General features: G+C 41.0%; 2 protein-coding genes across 2 annotated transcripts; both read left to right on the forward strand.

Annotated features, from left to right (window-relative positions):
- The first annotated feature begins 2,997 nt into the window (after positions 1-2,997).
- On the forward strand, positions 2,998-5,962 carry LOC139938699 (uncharacterized). The gene is made up of 5 exons (XM_071934316.1): positions 2,998-3,136; positions 3,786-3,867; positions 4,422-4,492; positions 5,157-5,670; positions 5,946-5,962. Exons 1-5 carry the CDS (start codon positions 3,107-3,109, stop codon positions 5,960-5,962), a joined length of 714 nt encoding a protein of 237 aa, XP_071790417.1. The 5' UTR covers positions 2,998-3,106.
- LOC139938630 (uncharacterized) lies at positions 5,724-8,344 on the forward strand. Its single transcript, XM_071934227.1, has 3 exons — positions 5,724-7,197; positions 7,573-7,650; positions 8,075-8,344. Exons 1-3 carry the CDS (start codon positions 5,967-5,969, stop codon positions 8,320-8,322), a joined length of 1,557 nt encoding a protein of 518 aa, XP_071790328.1. The 5' UTR covers positions 5,724-5,966; the 3' UTR covers positions 8,323-8,344.
- The last annotated feature ends 4,136 nt before the right edge of the window (positions 8,345-12,480 follow it).

Genomic DNA, 12,480 nt, shown 5'->3' on the forward strand with positions numbered 1-12,480 from the left:
AACTTCGTGTGACAAGGGTGTTTTTTCATTCATTATTATCTCGCAACTTCGATGACCGATTGGGCTAAAATTTTCACAGGTTTGTTATGTTATGCATATGTTGAGATACACCAACTGTGAAGATTAGTCTTTGACAATTACCAATAGTGTCCACTGTCTTTAACTCTAATGGTTATTTAAACGCGGCTAACTAAAAGCAAGCTTTGTAGTACCTGTTTGAAGTTAGACACGAGGTTTATACAGTGACTACTAATTTATACGCATCTAATGGGTTAAACGGCTTTCGTATCTTGAATGGGTAAATAGTGTAAACACCACTCCTCATTTTACCATCATCGTTGTAGTATTGGCAGTCATAGGGACTGAACTATAAAAAAACTACAATTAACACATGTTGTAAACGAATACAAAGCTGTCCGGCGTCTGTGCGGCACCATAATGTAGCCCGAGCCCTAAATGTAGCCCGGACCTAAATGTAGCCCCAAACATGCCCTAAATGTAGCCCTGACCTAAATGTAGCCCCAAACATGTACCTAAATGTAGCCCGGACCTAAATGTAGCCCCAAACATGTACCTAAATGTAGCCCGGACCTAGATGTAGCCCCAAACATGTACCTAAATGTAGCCCGGACCAAAATGTAGCCCCAAACATGTACCTAAATGTAGCCCGGACCTAAATGTAGCCCCAAACATGTACCTAAATGTAGCCCCAAACAGGTACCTAAATGTAGCCCGGACCTAAATGTAGCCCCAAACATGTACCTAAATGTAGCCCGGACCTAAATGTAGCCCCAAACATGTACCTAAATGTAGCCTGAACATGTACCTAAATGTAGCCCGGAACGACATGAGTATTTAATAAGCCGATCTTTAGACAATCTTTGCAGCACCATATCTCAAGAAGTATAAGGCCGATTTTTAGACTGTTCGTAGTTACAGACTCCTTGGGGGATGGAGGTTAATTTTGAAAAACAGTGACCTCAAGTTGACCCCTATTTCCGGGTCAACCGGAAGTGGGACCATTTCTCAAGAACTGTACAACAGATTTTCAAACTCTTTTCAATGATAAACTTCTTAGGCATGACATATTAACTTGTGAAAAACCGTGACCTCAAGTTGACCTCTATCCCTGGTCAACCTGAAGTGGAACCATAACTCAAGACACTATACAACATTTTTCAAAAAAAAAATCAGTTAAAGATTTATTGGATATTTTAGCACATAATCCAGCGAAAGACCACGGAACAGCTTTGTTCACAAACACCGAATGAACCTTGTAATGTTCTCGTTTTGGTTGTAAACGCCTTTTTCATATAAATATTTTTCTTAAACACAAACCTACTGCTAGATATTCGTCGTAAAGGAAGTATGTGGAAGATTTACTTCAACCGTTTCTTGGGCACAAGCCCATTGGGTTGTTTTTATTGTTCAACACCGCTACTAGCTGTAACCACCCCCACCCTCAATGTCTCCCCGACCTATATGTTCCAACTACCCTTTCCCCAGAAACCCCTTCCTTTTACCGCCCCCTCCCTTTGTACTTCCCTTGTCTTCATAGAGTTTCATAAAAACATCATAAATTAGTTCTGCTGTAATCATTGAGCCAGTGTTTGAACACAGAGACATCTGTCGCCCACCCAAAAACATCAATTAAAAGTCTGTAAACTTTTACTACCAGAGACCATACCGATACCACGTGTTATTATCTATCCTATCCACCCCCCCCCCCCCCCACCAACACGTTTCCTTCTTAGTTTTGCCTATCACTTAACACAAAAACCCATTGCGCAAGAACTATCCACATCGCCTCATACGTTCTTTAAAGCTGTAATTTACATGATTCTCCATTAACAAGGAAAATAATTTCAGTGCGTTCCGGTATTACTTTATTTTGGTTTGTGCGTGTCCTCCTACAAACACTCTTTACGATGCTTATTATTCCACAAAACCATCAAAATGTTGTTTTTTGGTCACATATACAGTCTCATCTTTACAGTCTGATTGCACAAGGGCTACGCGTTATTCTCTTTTTCCCTACACACACATGTTGTTGAATGGTCTGTCAGTTGTCGTGTTTTTAAAAGATTGCAAACCACCACCAATGATCGATCTCTAATAAACCCACACTCCCTTTCTTCCGTGGAGATATATAAAAACATCAAAGATAGTAAGTGCAGTTTTAACCACCGTATTGACAGCTCCAAAAGCAACGTCCAAGCAATCAAGGGCTGGTTTACTACCAGGGACGACACCAAAAACATGCGTTTTCCTCATCAACCTCTGCATCCTCTACCCATGTTCGTTTCCTACCCGCACCATCATACCAACGGCGCATGCCCATCTATAGTAAAACTCTGTATAAAGATGCACTTATCTAATAAAAAAATATAAAAATTCACACTTGTCTCATCTGATGGTCGGATAGGCTATACCTAACTCGCAAGTCTAAACATTTGAATATATAGACAAAATAGCAATGACAAAGAAATATTAACTTAGCGTTATTTCACAGTTGATAGTGCAGTTTGGGACTGAGCAAACTACCGCTGAATGCACTTGGCACCAGGAGTCATCTGCCTTATTACCTAAACCGAAACGAGTCCTGAGACCGCATCATCCGGAATGTTTGTGGTGTTTGATAGGGTGTGTGTGTGTGTGTACTTGTCATCGCTGCAAACCGAGCTCTTCGGTGTGAATACACACTCGCGAATCGAGGACTTTTAGCACAGCGAGGACGTCCTCGCTTTGATAAATTGTGATAAATGCAGCATTATAGCCAGTTTGGACGCCACTGAGATATCTAAGCTTTTGGGACTAATCCTCGGTTTACGTCATTTACGAGAGGAGTATGTGTGAGTTAACACAATTCTGTTGCCGGAGCGGTGGGTTAGCACTCTTGGATGGTTACATCGCCCTCTGTTGATATGAAGTATCCTTCTTGTAGGTAGTAGAGGCGGCCATTTCTAAATCTGAACTCATTAATGCATGACGGTTAGCTTATTCGATTTGAGTCGGGTAGCGTGGCCGGTTGCAGCTGTCATGGGGACGCATCATAAACATTGAGTGCATTGCATCCACCAGGACCCTAGAGTCAACCATTCGACCCATGGCAGCTCTCGAGAGAAGACAAGAAATGGTGAGTGATCTGAGTGTAAATAAATTTGCATGTGATGTAGGCCTAAATAAATCCTTACTGTACTGACTACATCACTATACTATATACAGTCGTTTGACCAGTTAACAATTCCTTACACTTGTCAACAAACACATAGTTAAATGATTTAGGACATGACCAATTAATGTTTATGATTGTTTCTTTCTTGTTAGTAACTAAGCCGCCACTCATGAATTCGGAGTTAAAAGGGGAAACTAAAACATAGTATAGTTTTAAACTCCATGAAAGACATTTTTCACAAGAAAAATAATCATGTTGCATATTGTATCACCCCTGCGGTATCATAGAATCGTCCAAGTGCGTTGAAAGACAACATGGCGGATATTGCCGTTCGTTACTAAATTCGGGGTCACAAACACCTTTTCGACAGTTAAAAATACAATTGTTTCCACAGTTTGAAAGTGATTTGGGTGCATATGACTCTTGTGCATATATTGAATGTTTGACTTATGTTAAAATGTTTTGTGAAAGTGCACTGAAATATTGTTGTCGTGAGGGGTCGTGAGTTGTCGGTATTTAGTGCGACCCTTATGACACGTTCCACTAAACCGATCGACTTTTGTTCGATGAATAACGTATATGTGACATCATTTTTATGTCTTCTTTCTAGTATGAAGAAGGGGACAGCGTCATGGCACTGTGGCCTCCAAACTCGTCATGGTATCCAGCTGTAATCACCTCCATAACCAAAGGTATTTAAAGCCATTGCACCCTTTCGGTACATAAAAAAAGGAACAGTTCACAGATTTACAAATAATTTACAGGGTTTACAGAGGGTAATGGTGAAAGACTTCTCTTGAAATATGAGTCCATGAAATGCTTAACTTTTGGAGACAACGGTCAAACTATATAAATTCTCGTTAACGAGAATTACGGATTTGTTATAAACACATGTAATGACACGGCGAAACGCGCGAAAACAGGAGTGGGTTTTCCCGTTATTTTCTCCCGACTCCGATGTCCGATTGAGCCTAAATTTCCACAGGATTGTTATGTTAGATATACGTTGTGATACACGAAGTGTGGGACTTGGACAATACTGTTTACCAAAAGTGTATAATGGCTTTAAACAAGTATCATTACTTTTGTACTGTGGACACACGAAATGACAGTTCCACACCCTTATTGTGATCCACATTACGTGAAGAGCACGTTTTAAAGATGGCACAAAGTTGTATGTTTCCCCCACCCCCCCCCCCCCCAAATGAAATGAAAATTAATCAACCGTTTGCCTTTCATTTTCCAGGGAAGTCACTAATCAAGTACTGTGTGCGTTACACTGATGATGGCATCACACGCCCCTTATTTGAGCACCAGGTGAGTAAATGATGATGTCATGTATTAATTCCATCGATATTAATTGAATAACATGCTATGTGTCTTCATAATATTATATGTTCTGTACAATTGAGACGTTTTTCCAAGGTTGACGTGTTGAGGCAAACAAATGTCCTCTCTAAATGTAACAGAGTGCAAAAACACTTGCTGTTTACGGCAAGCGGCTCGCTTTATAGTAAAAGCTGGATAATAACCAATCCGTGCCACATTGAGTACAATGATCAACACAAATATGGCTCACAATTGCGTGGTATTCGTTTTACCTCGTCGACAAACACGGTCGGCCATTTATGGGAGTCAAAACTTTGACTCCCATAAATGGCCGACCGTGTTCGTTCGCGACGTAACATGAAAACCGTGCAATTTGGAGTGATACTTGTGTGGATCATTATATTCTACTTGTAAAACATCTTTCTAACCATATGCATTTCATAAGAAACGGTTTCAAACGCTGTTCATAGACCAACTCGACCGATCCAAGGCAACGTGTTCCTTTAAGTTCTGACTAGCTAAGTGCTTATGTATTATTTGCCTATCAATTTAAGGGCATGCTGATCCACTCAACCGTATATATTTAGTTCGTGTCACAATCCTAATCATATCTCAGTGGTGTTAATTATGTCATTTATCTTTTCCTTGCTAGCTGGCCCATCAAACATCAGGTTTTCAGTCTGATACTTCAAGGTGTGTCAACCCCAACACCAATTGCAGGGATGACGATGACCCACAAGCTATTTTTCAGTCTGATCCTTCAAGGTCTGTCAACACCAACACCAGTTCCTGGGATGACGATGACCCACAAGCTATTTTTCAGTCTGATCCTTCAAGTTGTGTCAACCCCAACACCAGTGCCTGCGATGACGATGACCCACAAGCTATGTTAGAAACTGCCGAGCTTCACCAAAGCAATGAAGCTGTAGGATGTGAAACAAATGATTCGAGTGAGAAGTGTGCCGTAACAGTCATGCAGACCGATAATGTCGGTAGACAAAGGAAATGGGACAAAAAACACTATTGCTTTTACTGTGATGAGCCTCAGGCCAAGTTACCCCGTCATCTTCAGTCGCGTCACAAAGAGGAGAGGGAAGTTGTAGAGATAGCATCGGAGGCCGACGTTAGTGCCCGCAAGAAACTTCTGTTATACATCCGCAATATTGGTAATCACAGACACAATTGCCAAGTCCTTAGAGAGGGAAAGGATGTCCTTATTATAGTATACAGACCAAATCATGAGGCATCTCCACACGCATATGGACCATGCATACATTGTTATGGCTATTACGTGCGTCTTGATCTTTGGCGTCATCAGTGCCCACTTAAGCCTGCGCTCCCTGCACAGACTGATGGTAGCAGTAGGAGAGGTCGTGTTAGGGGGCGAGTAGCTAACAAGAGTGATTTGTTAAAACCACCCCCTGCTGGTGTATCTTTCCAGTTGAACAAGGTTCTTAGTTCTATGAGGAGAGACAATGTTGGTCTGATTGTCAAGAATGATTCTTTGATTCTGGAAGTTGCCAAACGTGAATACCTTAGACTTGGCCACGATGTTACCCAACATGGCTACATTCGGAACAAACTACGAGAACTTGGTCGTCTTGTTATACAACTGAGACAAAACACCCACCAACCAAATGCATCACTGGAAGTATTCGTGCATCCCCGCCATCTGAATGATATCGTCAAGGCTGTTCATGATGTCGCCGGCTTCAGTGAAGGAAAACAGATGTATCACGTTCCATCTCTAGCACTCAAGATTGGACATTCCATCAAGAGATGTGCACTCATATTGCAAGCAAGTGCTTTAGAGTTTAATCTTAGGCAAAAAGCGGAACAGGCCGAACAGTTTAGGCAGTTATGTGAAATAAAGTGGCCAGAACTTGTGTCAACGCACGCCCACAGAACACTGTACCAAGGAAAGCGCAACAAACCTGCTGATCTCCCCACAAATGCAGATGTGGTGAAAATCTCATCGTTCCTTCATGAAACTGGCAATTGGGAAGTGCAGCTCCTACACTCTGCTAAGGGCCATGAAATTACACCAGCTTGGAAGAAATTGAATGAAGTCACACTGTGCCATCTCATTATCTTCAACCGCAGACGACAGGGGGAAGTATCCAAAATGAAACTTGAAGATTTTCAGAAGCGAAGTAGTGCAGCCATTGTGAATGGTGATTGCGTGATGACTGATCTTGAACGGCACCTCTGTAAAATGTTCAAAGTCATTGAAATAGTTGGTAAGAGGGGCAGAACTGTTCCTGTGCTTCTTGGTACTGATGTGATGGCGTGGTTGAAGGCTCTGGTCGCAAATAGAAATGCAGCTGGAGTGGCACAAGACAATATATTCTTATTCGCACGAAGTTGTTACGGAGGCTCAGGTCATATACGAGGAAGCAACTGTCTACGAGCATATGCAAATCAGGCGGGCCTTGAGAATGCTGATAGCATGCGGTCTACAAAGCTTCGTAAACATGTAGCGACTGTTTCGCAAATTCTGGCCTTGAATGAACATCAGCTTGAAACACTTGCAGACTTCATGGGTCATGATTTGCGGGTCCATCGTGAGTACTACCGGTTGCCAGACACTGTCCAGAGGGTTACCAAACTGTCTAGACTCTTCCTCAGCTTGGAGAGAGGCAACTTGGTTTCGCAACATGGCAAATCTTTGGAGGAGTTGCATGTTACTGGAGGTAAACAAACCCGTTTTTAACTTGTCTTTCCAAATTAATTCAAACTGTGGTAACTCCCCCCCCCCAATAACATTCATTCACTGTACAACCTCCCCCCCCCCATCCCCCCCCCCAATGGATTGGCCAACATGTTTAGGTGTGTGCGCCAAAAAGCAAGCATACCTAAATGTTACAATTGCTCTTTGTTTTTGGGGCATGATAACTCGGCCTGTGGCCGTCATCACCTAACCCCCCCCCCCCCCCCCCATTTTGAACATCATTCACTGTACACCCCAAACACCACACACCCAACCCAACGGATTGGCCCACATTTTTATTTGTGTGCCAGAAAGCAATCAAAGCTAACTGTAGAAGTTTTATTTCTTTTTATTGCAGAAGGCTTCAGCAGCGATGAGGACAGCAGTGATTCAGGTGACTCGTGTGACCCAGCTTTGGAGGACAGTGTTGATGACAGTAAGTTTGTAATATTTGTGACTGCCTATATCTCTTGTAGGTCTCTTGCATATGCTGGTCCTATTCCCTGTTGACCGACCCCCCTAGACCCAAATGCGATAAGATGCCAGACTCCGTTTGCTGTCAACAAATTTAAGGTGTCATGCACCACCAAAGTACAGTCATAACCTAAAGTCACTCTGTAGGCACAGCCGAGTGATTAGCCCATCTCGGCAACTCATTTTGTACGGTAGCATGAAACAAGATGGCTGCTTCTTGTCAGGCATTTTCTGCAGGTACCTTTATCGCATTCTTTTGTGCTCAGTTGCGTATTGATTTACTCGAGGAGTAAATGTCACATCGGTAACATGAACATATTTAGGTTATGTATACGCCCCATTTGATTATGTTGACTAATTTACCTCTTCTTTCCTGTGTGTTGTAGGAAGGCCACCAACCCAAACGGATCCAGCTCCAAAAGATCGACAAGTCAAGCGTCGACAATTCAAGCGACGCCCCTGGACTGCCCAGGAAAAGAAAGACGTCACCGAGGGCTTGCAGAGATTGTTTTTGCTGAAGACGATTCCAGGGAAACGTGACATTGAATCGTCCTGTCCTGTGGCATTGCAGACCAGAACTTGGAGAAACATTAAGGACTTTTGTAGAAACACGATGACACTTCAACAAATTTAAGGTCTCATGCACCACCAAAGTACAGTCATAACCTATAGTGACTCTGTAGGCACAGCCAAATTATTAGTCTAGACCTTTGGCCTGCCCCCCCCCCCCCCCAGGAACAAGAAAATACATGTACCACCCCCAACAACATTTCCTAGAAGGCCAGTATACACATTGACATTAGTGAACCGCAAGAACAAGGATTCATGTGTTATGTCCTCACATCGATAGGTACCATTCGACTTTTGGCAATGTCCTCCATTGGATAGTATGAAAAGTATGTCCTCAATCTGCAGTGTACACATGTATTGGTGTGTGTGTGTGTGTGTCTTGGGGGGGGGGGGGGGAGCGGTATCGGCAATGGAAAGAACGCAATGGACTTGTCCCCAGTTCAAGTAAATCTTAGACCATAGATTGAACATCCACAGACGGGTATCTAGCAGTTATGGTGTTCCAAAGACGACACTGTCGCCGTCGCCGTCGCCGTCGCCGTCGCCGTCGCCGTCGCCGTCAATGTCGCCGTCGCAGTCAATGTCGCCGTCGCAGTCGCCGACGCCGTCGCCGTCGCAGCCCTCGGCCCCCTTACATATTAAAATATTTGGACAGCTCTGTGCAGGATAGAAACAGCGCCCTCAGGAGTCCGGAGGCGACGGCGATGGCGAAGGCGACTGCGACGACGAGGGCGACGGCGACGTGAAGTGTCTTTATTGGAACACCATAAGCAGTAGTGTCATGTCTGTGGCTAAGTTCATTTAGGTCCGGGCTACATTTAGGTACATGTTTGGGGCTACATTTAGGTCCGGGCTACATTTAGGTACATGTTTGGGGCTACATTTAGGTCCGGGCTACATTTAGTGCATGTTTGGGGCTACATTTAGGTTCGGGCTACATTTAAGGCTCGGGCTACATTATGGTGCCGCACACACGCACCACGCACAGGGTAAACGGGTGGGTTTACAGCGGCGTCTTTTCGGAGCGAATAATGCGACTCACTTGAGCAAGGCTAGCAGTTTCCGAGTCTTTTCCCCCTAATTCACCTAAGACAAGCACCGTTTCAAGATGATGCGGTTTCTATTTAGTTGCAAATTTTGTAGTCAGTGATCTTCATTAGTATATCATGATGTCCTGTGAAGGAAATTGTGTAAGTCGTTGAGGAAAACATTAAATTCCCATAAAGAGTGAAAAGGAACATGATTTCCTCATGTCTTTGTGCACAAAACTAAGCACATGTTCACCTCAGCAATGGCGCACGGTGCTCAACACTGCGCGCCTGAATTGGTGTATACACCAGTTGGAGACTTTGTAACGCTAGGTGGCAGCATATTAAATTACTGGGTGTTCACGTATAGTCCTAATCAGGCGCAGGCACACAACCACCACAAACCCATGTAAATTAAAGGTATATTCAACCTTCAGAAATAATCCGAAACTAATTCCTTTCCCCTTGCGCGTTAAAACCAACCGATAAAAGCGTCATCAGGTACTAAAAAATGTAGGTCTATATGTAACTTGAAAACCCGCATTATCTTCTCTCTTTTTTCAGTGTTATTTTTTGTGGATATATATTTATACATTTGTTTTTAATATGAGATAATTATAATGAATTTTCGCCAAAATTTGTTCGATATCAATTTTAAAGGCAGTGAACACTATTGGTAATTACTCAAAATAATTACTCAATAATATTAAGCATAAAAACTTACTTGGTAACAAGCAATGGAGAGAACTGTTGATAGGCCTAGTGTATAACATTTTGGGAAACGGCTCCCTCTGAAGATACGTAATTTTCGGGGAAAAAAAAAGTGTTTTTTCTTCTATTATTATCTCGCTACTTCGACGACCAGGTTTGTTATTTGTGCATTGGTTGAGATACACCACGTGAGAAGACTGTTCTTTGACAATTACCAAAGGTGTACGGTGTCTTTAAATCAAAGATCATGTGAGAGTATCAACGGGGACAAATTAGATACAGTTCGCGGATTGTTATGTTCAGACTCTACATTGCCTGAGTGACGACCCCGGGCATTAATTTACTCTTTAACACAAACAAGTGGGTTTTGTGCAATTTTATTTAAATTGTGAACACAAGCACAACATTCATATACATTATTACTTATCACTAAATTTTTGATTTAATACTTTGTAAATTATGTTTAGGAACAATGTTGGCCATCTGTGGTCCTCTATTTTTATTTGAAAGGAATGAACGTTTGGTAATCAAGTAATAACAATAATATACAGCACTTAGAGAGCGCGCACAGTATCTGACAAAGAAAACAGTGATCACTCTTAAAATGAATAATGGCAGTACAAACTTACTCATCACTTTATAGTGATATAAATTAGTTGTGGACTATTTAATGTCAGTTGTTTATCCACCAAAATTTGAATCTGAGAAGCGTTACTTACAGGAACCTCTCTCAGGATGTGCCTGCCCGCCCATTATTTTTGCAAGGACATAATCGCCCGGATTTTCGGCGATATCTATAAAAAAAAAAAACGCGACCAATGAACTTTTTACTGTATATCTACACAATTTGAACGATTTCAAAAACCCTTATATTTTCCCTAAAAAAAAGTCGTGAAGCGACTCATTAACATGGACTAGTAACTCAATGGTTTCTTTCAATGTTATTTTTCCTCATAAGCAGTTCAATTATTACCAGATATAATCACACCGAAAGAATTTATTTACTACATTGTTAATTTAAAAGATTGTTTTTCATAAATAACACAACTAACATTTCTACTAAAAACACTTCAACGGCAACACTACTGTTACTTTACGTATTATTTTCTTGCATTTACGTGCATTCATCAAACAACAAGGTGCAGTTAAAAGTGCAATGAATTTTTACCTCCGTTTTACGAATAAAAGACAAGTGTCCATTTAAAAGAGCAAAATAAGTGAATAATACACATTGTTCTGAGCCCAAACAGGTTGTTTTTTTCACTGAGAGCAGCCAATACTATAAGCTTTGTTTAGTTTGTATATTATTCTTGTACCCTTTGTACTCCAAACATCACTTGTATTTGAATGCGTTCATCCCGCGAGTATTGGATGACACTGAATTATGAATGGCGTTTGATACTTCATAATGAATATTCATCCATATGGACCGTTCACATCAGATTGAGTCGCATACAAAGAAACAAAAGCCTCACTAATTATGTATGCTGTCATACATTTCCACTTGTTGATGGGTTTTAAAAGTTTCAAAGTCAGAGCTAAATTGTTTAACCCCCCCCCCCCCCCGCCCCGGCATAGTTAACGGGTATAATTTAACTACGTAGTTAACTATTCCCTTTCAATACACATGACGTTTTGCTGAGGATGAACTTAAAGACCTAAAATAAAAAACTTAATAGTGATTCACAATGGTTAAATATTAAAAAGGTCCGGAAAAAATTCTTTTCCTAAAACATACACCAATGCAATGTTATGAAATTGTTACATTTTAAACTTCAGCTTTAAAACTACTGATTACAATAAGGATGTAAACCATGAAGTAATATCTATAAAACAAATATTTATAATCATAAACTGGGGAAATGTACGGAGAACAGTAATAACGATACTAATAAATAAAAAAATTCTTCAAATTAAAAACAGAAATTTGATAAATGTTTTGTTGAATAGTAGGCTACTTGAGATTTTGACCCCCCCCCCCCCGACTCCATAGAAGCCTTTAGCTCTAATAATTGATTGTCTGGCATCTCCTGTGCAATTTTGCCTCTTTTAATTTGGGGAGGGGGTCCAATACCCAATCATGCTTTAGCGTTTGACTGTTTGTTTGTTTGTTTGTTTGTTTGTTTGTTTGTTTGTTTGTTTGTTTGTTTGTTTGTTTGTTTGTTTGTTTGTTTGTTTGTTTGTTTGTTTGTTTGTTTGTTTGTTTGTATAAACTTTAATGATTTTTACTTACATTAAGGTTATTGTTTTATGTAGTATTGTGGTAATTCTTGTGCAATTTTACATTTTAATATTTTATATGTTGCTGTACAATAGGATTGTAAATTTCATGTATTTTTATATACTTGACGAATAAACCATTCAATTCAATTCAATTCAATTCAATTCGGTTTTACAAGAACATATTACTTGACAACAATTAGCTTATCATACAACACAACACTTCTTCCGATGATTTGTAAATTTTCTACAAATCCAGACGC

Source organism: Asterias amurensis, chromosome 6 (assembly GCF_032118995.1).
Source record: "Asterias amurensis chromosome 6, ASM3211899v1".
NCBI classification, from domain to species: domain Eukaryota; kingdom Metazoa; phylum Echinodermata; class Asteroidea; order Forcipulatida; family Asteriidae; genus Asterias; species Asterias amurensis.